Here is an 18,797-nt window from a genome sequence, read left to right as displayed (position 1 = left end):
GAGTGTTGGTGTTATGGGCCCCACCAATGAGTGTATTTGAGTGAATGTGTTATAGCGATATTTGGTCTGTGACGAAGGGGGCATTAGACATTCCAAGCTGCAACACATGCATCCCATGGAAAGGCCTCGAAACCCTGGCCTCTACGTTCCTCTGGCCAGCTCTGTGTTTTCCTCCAATGTGTTTGACGCGCTTTATGTCTTTTGGGTGCTGATCGGCAAATAAGCCTAGTACTGCTAGCAGATGGCCATCGGATGTGAACTCTGACCTAAGTGAGCGTGGATAATGTATGTATGTTGTGAGCATGTGTTTCACAAGGAAAGGTTAAGAGTGAGGGTATTCATTGGTGCGTTGCCTTTTTATGGCATCTTCCCACATATTACCGCTCTGTCCTATTGTGAATTACATAAACTGAATACATCCTCTTCCCTTTTTTTGTTAATTTTTTTAAAAAATATCTTTTCATTGGAATTTTTTGTCTACAAGAGTGTAAGAAAACCTTGCACGTACAATTGGGCCTTGTATTAAAGAAATACAATTCAATTGGGAATGCAGTTCAGGGAGTATTTAAGCATATCTGAGTTAAAAACTTCATGATATTACATTTCACCCAACTAGAATATCTATATGATGTTACATTCATGCCTAGTTCTCTCATGTCTTGGGGGAGGCAGCAATAGTGCCTTTTCGTAGATATCTCAATCTGTTATAGTAAAACATCATAATAAAATGTGTAATGTAGTAAACAATCAAACCTATAAAGCATTCAGAGGTCTGGTATCTGTGGTTTTTTTGTTTTTCTCTCTCTGTTGCATATCTTAAAGTCCCAAATCCACGCTGATATCAAGAAGATCGTGACCAATATACTGCAAGGAACTGTGTTTGCTTGAGTTACCAATTGCAGAACAGAAGTGGAAGTCAGAAAATAATAAATTCTTGTACATATAGAGTGGGGGCATGAGGTAAAAGTATAATCTCTCTCCCTTGGGCGCATTCATCTCCAGGGTTCCTGTAATGAGTAATCGTTAATGAAATCCGCTAGCATGTGCCTATCCGTATTGTGATGAGTTGCAGGTTTACCAGATCTATCAATAAATGTCTCTATAGTGACATTCCAGTCTCTCCCTGTTAACACACCAGTGGAGCAAACGCCGTTATTAATCTACTAAAATGAGAGATGAAGTTACATTTAGAATCCGTAGGGGCATATACAGAACCCACTATTATAAAAGCGTTACGGATGAGAAGTTTGACAAAAATGTATCTACTTTCGATGTCCTCCCTTGTTTGCAGTATCTTGTGGGGTAAATATTTATTGGAAAAATGGCAACACCATATTTCCTTGATGGTGTGGAGTGATCGCCAGTTGTCTTGAGGGTGGTACTCGCATGTAGAACTTGGCCAACCCAGTCTCGCTTCAATTTTTCTCCTTGTATTGGAGTAAGATGGGTTTCTTGTAATAGTGCAATAAGGTCTTATTGTGACCAATATAAGTATTTTTTTCCTTTTAATAAAGTGAGTTAAACAATGCACATCTAAAGAAACAATTTTCAGTGGCTTCGAATAAGTAGACTGCACAGATTAGGAAGATTAATTTTTAAAAAGTAAAAAAATTGAACGACAACTTGAGGAGCTGATGCATATACCCACTATGTTAAAATAATACAAAATATATTAATAATAAGAAACAACAAAACCTATTGTCCAAACAATATACTGGGAAGTATGTTGTAAGGTTAATACAATGATAATATGAAACAAAAAGGAAAAAAAAGAGAAGACAAAAAAGAAATCATATATACATATCATATATATATAATATATATCTGCATTGAGGTGTTGCCGGGGGTACTCGCAAAACGGCCGGGTGTGTTAACCTGGCAATTCTTCCATCGTATACAGGAACGGAACAGTGCTCCTCGTAGTGTTTATTCAAATTTTATTGGCATGGCAGATCAGAAAGTGCAGCGTCAGACGCATTTCGGCTTACAATGCCTTTACCAGGACCCCTGCGCACAGAATGCACTGACATTAAATTTACTACCATAGACACTGAAAAACAACAATCTGCTTGCTTTTACCATAGCGGTCATATTTGAATGTGCTAGTGCATGTATTTCACTCAAGAAAAAAGCGAAAGCGTTATAAAATACACAAATATAAATTATTTTGGGCCTTATGTAGGTGGCCTGGCATTTACCACTTCATAAATACCGAATCATACCGATTCGGTATTTATGAAGTGGTAAATGCTATGTAGGTATTCAAACGGTAAAAATTACCGATTCGTAGAAATTCGGTAATTACCGAATCGGTATTTACCGATTCGGTAATGAGGCATACCTTCCCATTGATTGAATCAATGGGAAGGTATGCCTCATTACCGAAACGGTAAATACCGATTCGGTAATGGGGGGAGCACAATCAAGGGTGGCAGGGTGTCACAGTGACACCCTGTTGCACCCCTGATTCCTACATGTGGCACACATACATGCCCTAAGGGCATGTATGTCTGCCACATTGCACACTTCAAAGTGCATAAAAATGCTTTTTTGCAGCTATTCGTTATTTACCACCAACTTTTAGTTGGTGGTAAATAACGAATCCACCCAACACCCCCTACATCTCATTTCATGATTCGGTATTTACCGAATCGGTAAATACCGAATCATGAAATTCTCCCCCTACATCTCAAAAGCCTAAATACCGGTCGGTAACGGTATATTTACCGAAAATCGGCCGTTACCGACCGGTATTAGGCTTCCTACATGAGGCCCTTTGTGTTTTTTGGCAGCCGTCCTGATTAGAGGTTTTGCTGTGCAACGTAGTGAATATAAACCAAAGGCTTGATATGGGCATACCGCTATATCTCTTCAAGCAATGGCAGATGAGAAAATTGAGGTGAGGCTAAAAACAGCTAAAGGTTTTTTTGGAGAGATATCTAAACACAAGGGTGGTATATCGACAACAGTTTCTACTAACTGTCCCAACCATGCGTCTTTTCAGTCGATCTGCAATAATCTTGAAAGACTCACCAAAACTGAAATTTCTAAGTGGTGTGAGGTGCAGACTCTGAAACTCTGGAAGTGTGGAGGGTCCACATTGGACTGAGGATAATGATCACTCCAATATACAACAAGCCGGAAGTCAGGCGCCCTTGCCCGGGACGTGGGCGGGGCCTGCTCCGGCAAAAATAGAAACCGGCGTGCCGTGCTAACGCGGGGCTTCCATGTTAAAGGGAGAGCCCTGCGGTGGCGGCTGGAGTGAAGAGAAGCCCCGGGTCCCAGGAGGGGGCCAGGGTGAAGAATGCGGTGGGCGAGGATGACCACAGCAGAGCGGGGCTCCCAGGAGTGCAGGGAAGCCCCGCAACAGAAGTGCTGCAGCAGCGAGGAGGAGCCCCCCCCCCCCCAGAAGAGCAGCCCGGTGAGTAAAGAAGGGCTGGGGGGGCTCCGTGTGGGCTATTGTTGCTCAGAATTACACTTTACGCCAACAATAGCCCACACGGAGCCTCCAATGGGGCTGGCATGTCATCCGAAGCGGGACAGGAGATGTGCACATTGCGTGTGTGCACGTGCGTGTGTGCACGTGCACGTACACCGGCTCAAATCCGCCAAAAGCCTTGCACGTGCCCATCTCCTGTCCCACTTCCGAGGCAAGTCAGCAACAATAGATCTCGCTGCGGACAGCAGCGCTTCGCGCTGCGTTCGCAGGCGAGACCTAAAAAGGATAGGGGAAGGGTGAGCACTAAGTGGGCTATTCACCGAGCATCACAGGGCGATCGGCCCTAAAGCCTCTATGATGGGGAGGGTTTTGGGAGATGGGGGTGTTCTTTTGGGTGGTGGTGGGGGGGTGTAGAGGGTCACATGGGGGGTAAGGGGTTGGGTGGGTACTTCTTAAAGGGGAAAAACTCAGTACATAGTATGTGTTGTAGGAACGATGGGAATGATAGGACATATTTTTATATATTGATGGCCATAAGATTTTCACATAGAAAAGGCAGATAAAAGGCTGCGTATATGTACCTTTAATGTTTGCGGGTTGAGTAATATCCTCAAAAGGAAACTTGTCATAGCAGATCTTCGGCTTATAAATCCAGATAATCTTTGCTTGCAAGAGATGCATGTCCCCTGGTCCAACCGTAGGATATTATCCGAGGTGGGCTAGCAACTTCTAGACAGTCTACCATGAATAGGCGGGTAGCGATTCTGGCCTGTGGGATGGTAGGCACGGGTAGAGAGAAGGTGGATAATCTAGGGAGGTGGGCCATTACCGAGTGTATCCTAGGGGGCACCAAGATCGTGCTCTGTACAGTATATGGTTCAAATCTGGATGAGGTTGTGACTCAGGAGTTTTTTTAATGTTGAGCTAGCACTTTGGGGGACCCCATTGATAGTATCCGGAGACTTCAATATACATGGTGATTGCCAGACTTGGGATCCTTATTTTGTAAAGTATACTGGGTGTAAGCCCAAGGTATTTAAGGCGCTACAACAGCTCTTGCAGAATCATGGTCTTGTTGATGGATGGACTGCTGTGAACCACGGCAATCCAGGGTACACATATTATTCATCCCCACATAATAAATTTATTCGGCTAGACTATATCTCTTTACCTCGGTCGATGACCGTTGGTGCAAAGATGCAGGTATGACCCTGTATTACATCGGATGATGGACCTGTGATATTGGATCTCGCTAGCCTTAGTCTTTCAAGGGAGCAGCGATCCTTTACATTTAATAAAAAACTTCTACGAGATGAGGAATTTACTCGACACAATCGAACTTGGGTTACACTGTTTATGGAGAGCAACAGAGGGTCCGCTACCCTACCAATAGCCTGGGACACATTGAAAGCCAGTCTAAGGGGGGAAACACTCAGTTATGGATTAGCTAAGCAGAGATGACAGAAGGTTAGAATGCTTGGTTTGCTTGAGGACCTAAAGAAAGCTGAGCAGGAACTCATACAAGCGGTCAGTGCTAAAGTTGATAGCCAAGAAGCACAAATTAAGACTGCACACTGTAAGGCCAAGATCAATGGGGTGTGGAGTCAGGATATACCCCCATTGGTATCTAGATATCAGCATGGCTTTTTCGCCCTGTAGGAGTACTGTTAATTATTTACATAGGGTGATACCGCTATTAGATTATGCTACTGTACAGCAAAAGCATATAGGCTTAATTTTCTTAGACGCTGAGTAAGCGTTTGACCGCGTATCGTGGTAATTTCTTTGGGATACAATGCAAAAGATGGGGTTTGGACCTCGTTTTTTGCAAGCGCTTCAAACCATGTATAAACGTCCACGGGCTAAAATCTGTACAATGGGGACAGTCAGCTTTTGTATATGTAACTAGGGGAACCAGGCAGGGATGCCCCTGTTTGCTGTTACTTTTTGCTATTTATATAAACCCATTGCTTCAAATACTGGAAACCACAAATGATATACAGTCAATGGTAGTGGGGGGGCACCAAGTGCGTGTCCTTGCTTACGCTGATGATATAGCGGTAATTACATCTGATCCCGAGCAGGCATTAAGGGAGATTGAGAACCAGACTCAATATTTCGGGGCAGTAGCCGGATATAAGTTAAACATCTCTAAAACCCAGGTTGTATGCACTGAGGGACTTTGTCCTGGAGAAGTTCGTGTAACTCCAGAAGCGAAATATCTGGGTATTAAGATTAGGATGTCACTCCAAGAGATCGTTGAAGTTAATTGGGCAGACATATTACTATCAACAAAAAGGCAACTGGAACAGGTTGAGTGTCTTCATTTATCAATGGTTGGGCGCTGTAATGTTTTAAAAATGTGTATTCTCCCTAGAGCAATGTATTATTTTAGGACGGTACCGTTAGAGCTGACGCGATCACAATTATCACAACTTCAGTCTCTGCCAGATAGGTTTATATGGGGCCAGAAGAAAACACGGCGTGCTTCAAAATATATTTCGTTACCACTGGGTCGTGGGGGATGGGGGGTCCCGAATTTTACATTTTATTATTTAGTTTGTCTATTGCAGAATATGAAGTATTTGGTGACCGAGATGGAAGTGCGACCATTTGAAGCTCCCAATATATATCAAATGCTAATGGGGACTCAGGCGAGTGAGGCTTTATTCAAGTTTTATGAACCAAGCTACTTCAAAAAAACGTGATTTAAAATATTCTTGGCTGCACGCAAGACTTGGAAGGCGATATGTAAAATTATATCTATAAGTCGTATAGGTTATTATATGCCTTTCAACTCTACGGAAATATTCCCCTCGTTCTTTTGGGATCTAAAGATGGATATTTGGCGGGTTAAGGGGATACGATGTCTAGGGGACATTTATAGGGCAGGGATAATTGTTTCTTTCTCAGATTTGGTCGAACAATATGAGTTACCTAAGAATGATTTTTTTCAAATTTTTGCAAATTTGCGATTTTATTGTCAAACATTGTAGATACACGCCTATGACACGCAATGATTTAATAGAGACCCTGATTAAACGAGCTAAGATCGGGGTACTGTATGACATATTGTTGGAGTCTCAACGGGATGATATTGAGATACATGAGGCAAATTGGCGTGAGCGATTTGGGAACACTGGTTCCTATGTGCAACAATCAATAGATATGGCCACCAAAGTCATGCTGACTGCAAATTTACGTACACAACATTTTAAAACTTTGTTTAATTTATATCATACCCCTGTGAAAATGATGAAGTGGGGTGGGCTCCACGATGGGAAATGTTTTAGGTGTTCGGCGGAGAATGCTGATATTGTACATATATTTTTCGATTGTATAGTCTTAAAACAGCTCATAAGGAGCATTTCGGAATTCTTATCACAAATGACAGGGGTTAATGTGTGTATATCTAGAGAGATAATGTTAGTAGGTGTGGGTGAGGGTTCTGAACCCACTCAGAGTTGCTATCCTTTTTGTTATCTTTTATTTATGGCTTCCGCTGTTGCCCGATTATGTGTCATTTCTATGTGGCTCCAATCAGAGGCGCCATCATATGAAATGTTGCGTGCGAAGTTTTACAATGCATTAAATTTGGAATTCAGTTTGTATCGTATAAAATTGATGAGGAAGAAACAGTTGGGGATCCAAATTTGGCAGCCTATGCTTCAACAAATGGAGGTGTTGATGTGAAATGTATTGTTTTTCGTTTTTTTGTGTTCCCCTTTTTTCCTACATTATTAATTAAGTGGATTGATGTATAACTCCTACATGCTATGTACTGAACAATAAAGTATGTAAAAAAAATGAAAAAAACAGAGGTCTGGTATCTATGTGGTCATTGTAGATTCCATTATTCTATATCTATTTTCACTCCAGCATATGGGGGTCATCCGTATTCATGTCTGATTGGGGGAATGGGTGAGGTTTCAACTGGGTTGGCTACTCCCTGGTGTTGCGTTCAGTTGAGGGTATTTGGGGCATTCACTTGTGAGTTGTCATTCTGTGTGTTGTCTGGGAGCTCTCCACGTATTCTCCCCTCTGCTATCCCAGGCCCTCAACACTTCTGACCACAGACACACTGCTATTGGGTGTCGTCTCATGCCTTTAACCTCTTCGCTGCGGCGCAAATTCCGCCACAGCGCTCCCGCAGTGCTGACATTCCGATCGCGGGCGTGGTCATGACGTCACCCGGCCGTCATCCGCACACGCCTATCGTGACTCGTGACGGCCGGGAGACGTCATGAGCATGGAAGAGGCTAGTGTCTATCGGCGCCCTTTCTTATGCTCTGGCCCAGGCAGTAACAGCTTCTTCCCAATCCTGTGTGTTAGGTCCTATTGTTGCCCCCCAATGTAGGCTTATGCATCTTCTTGCCAGTATTGCCCCTAAAGCCACAAATCTAATGCCCACCTTCCTGGCGTTCAGGTCGTGGGAACAGCGTGACAGCAAATCATTTAAGGTCTCCACAACCTGGTGGCAATACTCCTGTAGGCCTGGACAATCCCATACCATGTGTGTAAACCCCACGTTCGGTGTCCCACACCTAGGGCACTGCTGCTCCTCAGTACTTTACATGATGTTAGGTCTTTGTGGAGTGAGGTATGTCATGTGTAGGAAGTTGAATTGTGTGTAGTTAGTTTGAATTCCTAAAATCGTTCTTTGGGCTGCTCAGGGCTTTTCCCCATTCTGCCTCGGTCATCTCCCTGCCTATAAAGTCTCCTCATTTCTGTTGTAAGTTACTCAGAGGCTTTACTGTCACCTCCATAAATGCTCTTTATAGCCATTTAAGTGTCTTGCCGACCCAAGAATCACCACTGCATGCAGCAAAGTATGTGTGTCAAGTTCTCGTCTATCTCTTCTCCACGGTGCCCTAAAGGTTCCCATCATTGTGTGATATTTTATGAATTGGCCCAGAGACAAGTCTAAGTGTGTGAGGAAGTCTTCAAGTGGGATCACTTCTCCCTCCTGATAAGTCACAGGCTGTCAGTATTCCTGCTGTCGTCCAGTCTCGCAAATGAGCTTTCCTAAAGAGGAAGGGGGTGTTAGCCCTCGGTAGGCCTACCAATGAAAGGTCATGCACATATAGGGGGGTCCCCGCCGTATGGCCCAAGCTTACTTTCCAGCATTTCAGCGTAATCTGTAATAGCGTGCCAGGGGCTTGTATCTGTACCTTTTGGGTACACTGATTTTGCTAGCAATCTCCTTGTTGACCGCTCGTGCCGAGGTTTCCAGCATCTCCAGACCTTTCCCATCCAACCACTGAGCAAGGCACTGTGCTGCTAGGTAGTATGCCTCAAAAACTGGGGCCCCCTAGCCCGCACATCTCCGGGGACCTCTATAGCACTCCCATTGACACTTTTGGGCGACCCCCCCCCCCCCCTCCCAAATCCGGTCTCTTAGCATAGAGTCCAGCTCTCTGAACCATTTTCTGGGGATCACGACTGGGAGGTTAACGAAGTGGTATAATTGCCTTAAGTGTACAACCATTTTAGATAGTGCCACTCTAGCTATAACCGTGAGTTTGAGGGAGCACTAGAATGAAATACATATTTTAAGGGAGTATGTCGCTTGGCCAAGGTTTCTGCTTGGTCATGGAACACCTGTATGCCCAAATATTTAAAGGAGCAAGGGGCCCAGTTGATTCCTGCCGGGAGTGTTATTGGCCGGGTCAGTGAAGGCACGATGGGAAAGAAATTGGTCTTTGAGGTAGTAATGCAGTCCTGTCATGTTCGTGAAGTCCCTCATTATATTCATTGCAAAAGTCTCTCCTTGGGATCCCCCTCCAATACAGCAGTATATCTGCATACTGAGAAATTATATACTCCTTCCCCTCCAGTATTAGTCCTTTCCTCGTCCCCTCCTGCCTAAACAGTTCTGCTAATGGTTCGATAGCTGGGCCGAACAACAGAGGAGATTACGGGCAGCCCTGCCTAGTCCTTCTGTAAATGTCATAAGGTGCTGAGACTACTCCTCTAATTCTGACTCTAGCTCTGGGGCCGGCGTAGAGGAACCGTACTGACTGGAGCCATCCGTCCTTAATCCCATTCACTGCATTACTTGAATCAAAGTCCCATGGCAGGAAGTCGAAGGCTTTTTCCAGCTCTACAGCAATCACAACAGTCTCTGGAAATGTAGAGACGGTGTGATGGTATAAAACATGGTACAACCTTTTAAGGTTCCCTGAGGTCGATCTTGTTGGTATAAATCCATTTTGGTCAGTGTGGATTAAGTCTCGCATGTGTGGGAGCAATCGTGTCGCTAATATTTTGCTAATGAATTTGAAATCCATGTTTAACAGGGAGAGTGGGCGGGCGTCGGATGTACTAGGCAGTTCAGATTTAGTTTTAGGTAACCGGATCACTAATGCTTCTCTGGTGGAGGCCAGCAGTTGACCAAAGCGCAGCTCATCTGCAAATGTCTTATGCAAGTGTGGGGCTAATAGTGATTTAAAGGTGGGATAGAATTCCACAGGGAGCCCATCTGGGCCTGGTGTTTTCCCTCTGACTATCTCCTTGATTTCAGCTCATATTTCCTGAATGGATATCGCTTCCCCAAGCGCTTTCTGCATCGCAGGGTCTATTCTACTATTCTACATTGCTGTAGTGTTTCTAAGTACTCTTCTATCTGTTCTTTAGGCACTTTGTTTGGTTTCCCATATAAGGTAGTGTAATATTCAAGGGAATTGGAATTAATAAGTTTAGGTGAATACAATACGATGCCATCCTTCTCTTCTATCTGTTCTTTAGGCACTTTGTTTGGTTTCCCATATAAGGTAGTGTAATATTCAAGGGAAGTGGAATTAATAAGTTTAGGTGAATACAATACGATGCCATCCTTCGCCTGTAATCGAGTTATAGGGGTGCCTCTGCTCTCTGGTCTAATCAGCCACGCCAGTAGCCTTCCTGATTTCCCACCCTCAGCATGTTGTCGTTCTTGGTAGGCCCTGAGGTCCAACAAGCGCAATCGTTCCATCGCTGGGTTGTATTCTCTCTTGGCCTCTGAGAGTTGTTCCTGTATTTCCTCGTACCCCAAGTCTGGTTTCCAAAGAGTTAATCTGGGCCTTCAGTGTGCAGAGCTCCCTATAGATTTCTCGTCTCGCCCCTATCGTTTGTTACAAGCCTTGTCCTCTTGCCACTGTTATAAACGCGTGTCACTCAACCAGGGAAGTGCTTGCAGTGTCCTGATTAGTTTGGAAATAGTCAAAGATTGAGGAATGGAGTGAGTGTCGAAAGCAAGAGTCTTCCAAGAGGGCAGGGTCTAGGTGCCAGACCGGAGTGGCTGTGCATTCGTGAGCTGGGGAGAAATCCAGGAGCAATGAGCTGTGGTCTGATAGTGTACGTCCTAGGTACTCCATTGCAGTCACTGCAGGGCTTAAGTGAGTTGAGCAAAGAAACGTATCTAACCGGGTGTGTAGGCGGTTTAGTGGCGAGTAGTCTCTCTGTTGCCCATGTTGGAGTCACCATGCATCTACCAGCTCCCAGTGCCTCTTCCAATCACAGAGGCCCTTTAAGGTCATATTCGCCATTGTGCCCTGTATTGGAGGAGTGGATCTGTCTAAATCTGTATCAGCCACACAGTTATAATCCCCTCCCAAAAGCAAGTCACTCGCTGCCACTCCAGACGGGTCTGAATAGCCGATGTAGGAATCGAGTTTGTTTGTGATTTGTGGCGTAAATTTCCCAAGTGTCGCCTCCTTACACATAAGCCTGCCATTGACGATCGTGAATCGCCTCTTGGTTCAATAAGTGAATGGGTTGCCTCAAATGGGGTCCATGGCCGTACCCACAGTACAGCCTCTCGCGAATATGCTGAGTATGCAGTCGCAAATATTTGCCCTCGCCGTCTCTTGCCAAGACTGAGTCCTTCCTCTGCCGTGAAGGTGTGTTTCCTGTAGCAGCACTATATGTGCTCCCCTTCGGCATATATAGGTGTGTATGTTGTGGCGTTTAGTAAGCTACCCCATACCTCTGATGTGCCAGGATAATACTGTTATCACACTACTGGATTTGGTCATAACAGCAATATACCTAGTTGTTGTTGTGTCCCTCCCCCCTCCCTCATGCGCCCTCCCCTGCTCGTGTCAGTGTGCGACCCTGTCCCAGAGCAGAGTGATATTATATTCTGAACTCTTTATGCTCAACTGAAATCCCTTAAGCCCAACTGACCTACCCGAGGGCAGCAGCGCAACTGCTGTCTGCCCAAACCTGTAACCAAACACATTTAGTTAGAGCGCTGCCTTCGTATTGCCTGGCGGAGCACTGTATCGGGGGGAAGATCAGATGTAACTCCAGACTGAGTCACTCATCCCGGCCCACCCACAATGTCTGGGTCTGCGCAGGTTGCCCTCTTGTATATCCTGGTGCTGTATTACCTGAGTCCTGAGGGGGGTAATTTCAATAGCCGTACCACCCCCTCCTACAGTCTCTTCCAGTTCGGATATTGGCACTGCACGCGAACCGTCCCTTAAACCAAAGTACTCGTATGCTTTCATGTGCTGAGCGTGGGGTTCCTTTCCGTAGGCGTACTTCGCTTCCAGTGGAGTCTCCTGAGTCCGATGCTGCATGTCTTCATTTCAATGGGGTCTCAGTGGTTCGATCTAGTTTCTGTTGCGAAATGATCTGTACTATCGCTTGCAGTGCCACCTTCCTATCTTGTTTGGTTTGAGCGGCTGTAGGCTTCTGCAGTTGTGACTTTCTCCGTGTACGGCGTAGCCTCTTTCTGTTGGGGTAGTTTGTTGCTCTGGAGCCCGATTGCTTTTTGGGCAGTGGCGTTCCCGCCTTGCATGCTTCCATCCACGACCACGTCTCCTCTGGGCTGTCACAAAAATGCGTGGTGCCATCTAGTATGAATCTGAGCTTTGCTGGGAACATTAGCGAATATTGAATACCTGCCTCTCGGAGGGCCGCCTTGGCTTCAAGAAGGATGCACGATGGGCCTGTACTTTGGCTGTGAAGTCTAAGAACATTAGCACCTTGCAATTATCTAGAGTGTATGGGATGTGTGTTCTGGCCTGTAGTAATATGCTGTCCTGATCTCTACAATGGAGAGAAGCCGTGCCACAAGTGGACGAATAAACTGAATACATCTTCTTTGGTATAGTCTCCCTAACTGGTGTTACTCTGGGTGGGAAGGCCTAATCGTTAGTGTATCCTTCAGGTAAAGCTCACAAAGTTCCCGAGTTGCACACCACACCTCGCCTCAGTCTCTTATTTTGGACTCTCTTGCCTGCAAATCTACATCTTGACCAGTTCTTACTTGTCTAATTTGTGATTTCGTGCTCCAGAAGCACCGAACAACATAACATAAAGGGAGGGTGCACATCTCCAGGTCAGGTGAAAACTCAAACATTTAGAAAACAAGCATTTGTAATGCAATAGGCCTCCATATTATTGAAAGTTTGAGCTACTGGCTTTGCATTATTATTTGCAACGCCAATAGCTCAAACTTTCAGTAGCCACCTGCACTGCCTTGGTTTATTAGCGTCCGTATTCCCAAAAATTAAAAGCCAGTTCAAATCTGGTGTCCATTATGTGGATTTAATTCTTGCAAGCAGTTGGAGTCAGTTTTCTCTCTGACATGTTTGTCAATGCAGCTCCATAAAGTAATTTGGCAATTCGTGTCTCTTCCACTGGCAGCATGCCTGAGATTATCAGCGAGGGAAAAAGAGGGCGGCTGCCAAGTCTTAATTCTCAGCTGTTAAAGTTGGTAAAATGACGAAAGTAACATTGGAAAGAATTAAATAAACAATTCTGTTTTTTTGCATTGTATAAGAGAGAAAAAAATCTGCCTTTTATTAGCATGCCCTCTTAAATATTTGTCGTAGATCATTTCACAAATCAAGTAGCGATATGAGAACATTCAGAACATACAACAGGGTTCATAGCCAGTTGAAATATTCCACTACTATGATCTCCAAGTTTATTATCAGCTTTTTATTCACATTCAGTATTAAAAAAAAAAAAATCTGTTTATTAGAAAATAAAACAAAGAAACTTTAAGACTATAGACATCCCTGATCGTAATGTGAAGAAATGGGCATACAGTGATAAAATCTAAGCATCGTGGGAACACTCCGACACTGTTATTTTACCAACAGTATACAGATCAGCCATAAAATCCAGGCTTTTGTTGTTACAAAACGGCATCCTTAGTATCCACAATAGATGCACCTAGCTCCCCGCCGATATCCATTCCACTTTTCCCATACTTTCGTCTATTTGTTCGGACAACCCCTTTCTATGTAAACCACCCTTTTAGTTTGCATGCACCAATCCATGATGAATTGTAATTATTGTTACTAATTGTAACGCTTCCCTCTGCCCATATGACCAGGTCTGCAGTACTCCTGGCAAATAAAATAAGTAAATCATTTCTCTAGCTGCTTTCCTTATTCCTGGTTGAAGTTGCCACCAATGATCTCCTCTATTATTTTATTTCCTCTCCTAAATATTTGTATTCTAGGTTTTTATTGTTGTTATCCCTTGTTCGCTTCAGAGCATGTAAAGAATCCCAATTGCTATTTCTATTTTGCGCATGAATGTTTTGCTTCTGGAACGTACACTTCTAGTGTTGTTTAGAGATAATCCTGATGCTCCAAAGTTCAGTGGACCGAAGTGTCCCTTTAAGAACAACAAGGCGGAAAAAAATCTGTAGAGACTTTGGTAGCCTGTTACCATATTGTCATAACATCCTATCCTTCCATTTAACCTGTACTTCCAATTCCCAACCTTGGTCAATTGTACCCGAGAGTCTTTTTAACCACCAGTCATGCTTGTCGTCTTCACATTTTGAAGCCCTAGTTATTCATTTGTTTCTTAATGGACTCATTCCTTAGAAATGTATGAAAACCTCATGTTATGTTCATGAGTCTTGAGAGACTTTGCCATTTCTGATTCTCATTTCTTTCTCCTTTAGTGGAATGGATTGCTGCAGTCACTGTGTCTCTTGGAGCTGCAGCTGCAGCTTACTTTGCTTACCGAAAGTTATACTGCAAGGAAAAGTGCTGCAAGTCAATGGTCAACACCCAGATCGATAAAGATAATCCCAAGGTTGTGCATGCCTTTGACATTGAAGATCTTGGAGAAAAAGCCGTGTATTGTCGCTGCTGGAGATCTAAACAGGTGAGGTAGTGAAAAAGATTTGCATTTATGTCATCATGTAATAAAAATGTGGCTTTTCAGTTTATCAATTACAATGCCAAACAACCACATGAACCTGTGTTAATAAAATTTACATTTTGGCTTGAACGCGAATGAAAGAAGTTCATTCACCGGTTGTATGGGGTAATTAGCCATCATGGTCAGGGGTTCAAATCCTTCAAGGTTGAGGACGCTGTTTCTCCTTATATACTTGATAAGAGACCAGTGAGAATTGGATACTGCCAACTGATCAGCATCATCGTTCGGTCGTGCCTGAGACCGAGTAAATGCTGTTTGTTAGTCTCTTGTAAATAAAAAATAACTTTAGAAGGACTTAGAAGCTGTCCATTACTTTCTATTACTTACCATTGGTTGGCTTCAAAGTCACTCATTTGTTTGCTTCTCAATGGTCAGCGCCTCCTGCTTACCCATTCTCTTCCTGTCTGTTGGGTTCCATGAAGAATTTACCAAGTACATCTTCCTGTCTGCGGCCAGTGTCCTTCTACTGGCCGAGCACTTGCAGGGGTAATTTTTTATTTTTATTTTGTAGTATCTCACTTTATAAGAGTGTTTCATTTTGCAGGATGTCTCTGCCTGTCCCTCCCATCGTGACCGCATTCCATTGTTGCTTGCCCTTGTCCTTCCTTCCTGTTGCTGCTTTGCCACCTTCCCCGCCCTTTGCTTGCAAACAAGGAGAGAAACCATTTTGCCTATAATGATAAAGTGTTGTTGTTTGACCCCGTCGGACATGACCAAATGTCTCTCAATGTGAAGGCAACTAAAGCCTACAAAAATTGGTTAATCCCCGATTGGCATATCTAGCTAATCTATAGAGCCATTTCATATGGTTCAGAAGTACACCCATGGCACAAAAAGTTTAATATCGAATGTGTAGCATTTATTGTGCCACCCACTAGTGTGGCAAAGGAAAACACGGCTTCAGGACTACCACAGTAGCCTGACTGCTTAGTTTAACCCTGTAGCCTGACCTGTGAAAATATTTTTTTTTGTTTTGTCAAGGGAACAAACTTTACTTTTGAATATTAATAAGCCCCCCGTATGAAGGGTTTTGTAGCTGACAAGGTACAGTGCATGGTATGTAAAAGTGGGACATGTAGAAATGTAATGTTGCTGTGTCCATACAGTGAAAAGCTTCCAGAAACCTGCTATTTTCACGGTGTGAAGCCCTGGCTTTACTATGTGGAAATCCAGAGTGTATATTAAGATATTAATTCTGCTATCTCTGGTTTGGGACCAGCCTGAGAATTGATTCAACCACTCCTTTTAATATTTATTAAAAGCCCAATTCAATGATGTAGTTACATTTTTAATAAATATTTAAGTAAATTAACCTTTATAATGGTAACGTTTCCATGCCTGAATCTCCTAGAAGCTAATTTGCATCAGGTCATCAGAACCTGCTCAGCCAGTGCTTCACCTTAATGGGGGTGTGAAAACTGCTGTGCATAAACAACCGTCTGGGTGTGGAAAAGTGTTTTTGTTGCCCTTGCGGGAAGACCAGTTAGGGCTGGACTCGAAAACGTAATTAACTTGTAAAGTGTCTGCCCTTTCACAAGTAAATGTATGGTGAGACCTGAAAAAGGCAAACCTTTGTTACGCCAGCCATACTGGCTCCACACCCAGTGGGAGGTGAACTATTCTTAACCGCAGATTTCTCACTTTGTCAATTACCCCATGCACCATGCTTGATCTGAAAAACCTCAAAAACAGTGCTCCTGCATGCTAGTAGGTGGTGGTGTGTGACTCTACCTCAATGCCGTTGCACTCTGAAAGTGAGATGAACTACATGTAAGCTCCAACCATATACACTGACGTAAGCTCCTTTCTTTCTGCACCTGAGATGTAGATCTGGAGCCCTCCTGCTTTCTTCACTCAATGAACTGGTTTTCTCCTAACTTTTTTCCAGTGTGCAAGGGATGTTCCCTCCTAAAACCGGATTGAAACCTTGTAGGGACTGTGACAAACGGATGTCTGTGACAGATCACCGCAAAGTGTGCCTCTGCAGCTTAGGTTCTTCACGCGACTCCAAGATCTGCAATGACTGCTCCAAGATAAACCTTAAGGCCATCCAAGAGTGTGAGGCTAAGCTCTATGAGGCAAAACACTGGAAGTAACCGCGCCTTTCCCTCCCCCGGTAAAAGTTGAAGATGAGGACCCGCTTTGCTTCTGGAGTAGTTTCCAAGGCAGATCTTCCTCTTCGTAGAAGTTTTCTGGTGAGCCGCAGGAGAACAATAAGAAGTCCAAGTACCTCTTGTTCTGCAGAGAAGGCGTAAGTGGGTCACTGTACCTCCAGGTCTAGCTCTCAATCCACTCAGGAGCAGATTCCATCTCTGGTACCTTGAGTTTCTGAGTCTATTTGTGACGCAGCAGCAGGTTGAGGCTTTTCAAGAGGCAATGCTGCTCATTTGTGGCACACTTCTGGTTCCCTCTGGTATGCCTTTGGGTCCCAAGGATCCGCAGGGACTCCCATTCGGGTTACTGCTGGCAGGTTTGGTCCTTGGTGCCGTCTGGGCCCCTTGAACTCGCTTTGGTTTTCATGCTGTGTGGGACTGGCGCCAAAATCTGCAACAGTTCCTCAATATTAGCATCAATTTGTTTATTTTTAGTTTTTGTTATCTACTAGAGCAGGATGGCAAAAGGAGGAGGGATGAGCGGAAATATGGGGAAGTGTGAGTGGATAGAAGGTAAGAGTAATGAGGGTCCCACTTGAATTGAAGATTTTTCTTTAGTATTTGTAGTAGTTATGGGAATGTCAAAGTAGACGTATAGGTAGAATGTGCAAAATATTTGTTGAGTACTTAAAGCAAATCTTTGCAATACACACATTGCTAATTTAAAAGGAATGAATTAGTATTTATAGAGGGGAGACAGTTACCCAGCAAAGCCGGCCTGGCGCTATGGGAGAAAGTTAATTAAATAGCCACTTTATATTTTTTTCTTAAGGCCAGATACTTGGAGCTGATGTTAAGTAAACGCGCGATCCATAGCTTAGAGGAGTGATGATAAATAGATCTCCCACAGAGTCAAGCTTTTTCCCCCCCAGAATAGAGAGCAGAAAGCCAGATGAGGAAGCAGAAAGCGAGAAGGACAGTTAAGTGTAATATGAGTCCTAATGACCAAAGTACCTTTACCTGTGAAAGCTCTTTGACAAATACAAAGGGCTTTGAAAACAACTGTATTCTGCACCCAGAGCCAGTGTGGCATACATAGATGCATAGAAATGAAATTGCACCAGTGAATACCCGTTGGCAGTCCTGCTGCACTATTCTGAGCAATTTGTTGTCTGTTAAAGCAGTAGGAGGTCCAATTTAATGGAAATCACATAATCTAGACTAATAGACTATAGTGTTAGGATGGGCCATTGTGAGAAGGAGTAACCCTTTGCACGATAGTAGAACCAGAGGGAGGTACTTTTATTGATAAGTGTGGAAAAAGTAAAATTGCAGTCAAATATCACTTCTAATATTTTGTAGATTCTACAGGTGTAGGGAACCGACTGAATTCAACAGGCCACAAGCTCAAGTACCAGATGGAAGGATGTCCTTAAAAAAACGAGGAATTCAATCTTTTCTCCATTCAATTTAACTTCGGTAGCAGTTTTGGACAGTGTCTGAAATTATCATCGGTAGACAGGCTCTCTTTATTGAAGATAATAATGGTTTTCTGTCATCAGCGTAAATAACAAGTTGTAAACCAAAGGAGCAAATCAGTTTAACCAACAAGGAATTAACGATTGAACAGTGTAGGGCTCAAGGATGATCCCTGATGAATGCTACATGGAGCCGAGCATGAGGAAGGGCAGAATGCTGGACAGCTCTAAGGCTGGATGTGACGAAAAGAAGTGAGCTTGTATAGCACCTTTTCTTGACTGCTTAGTGTCGTTGGCGCAGAAGTGTATAATGTGATACTACTGTATCAAAGGCAGTGCAGGAGTTTAGAAGAATTAAAGCAGCTCCTCCTTTCTAATGTTTTTTTTATGCGGTCTATAGGAATGATAATGGAGCAGACTCTATTATTAAAATACCTATTTAGGGTCGAGCGAGGTGTGGGATTCAATGTAGTGAGACAATTGTCTATTGAACACTTTTTCTAGACCTATGGAGTGGCGGGGTTATAAAGACATCACTCAAAATTTGCTTTGAACTGTAGAAGCTGCCTATAGCGTATTCAGAAGTGGGATCACTAGTGCAGCTTTCCA

General features: G+C 43.7%; 1 protein-coding gene across 1 annotated transcript in view; it reads left to right on the top strand.

Moving 5' to 3' along the window:
• CISD1 (CDGSH iron sulfur domain 1) overlaps positions 1–18,797 on the top strand; it is a 114,586-nt gene that overhangs the window by 40,519 nt on the left and 55,270 nt on the right. Inside the window, exon 2 of the mRNA XM_085605769.1 lies at positions 14,355–14,560. Within this exon, the coding sequence (XP_085461895.1) occupies positions 14,355–14,560 (206 nt within the window). The remainder of the gene's footprint in view (positions 1–14,354; positions 14,561–18,797) is intronic.

This window comes from Triturus cristatus, chromosome 1_2 (genome assembly GCF_964204655.1).
Source record: "Triturus cristatus chromosome 1_2, aTriCri1.1, whole genome shotgun sequence".
Classification (NCBI taxonomy): domain Eukaryota; kingdom Metazoa; phylum Chordata; class Amphibia; order Caudata; family Salamandridae; genus Triturus; species Triturus cristatus.
Note: the sequence above shows the minus strand (reverse complement) of the source record. Positions and strands in the feature narration are given on the sequence as shown.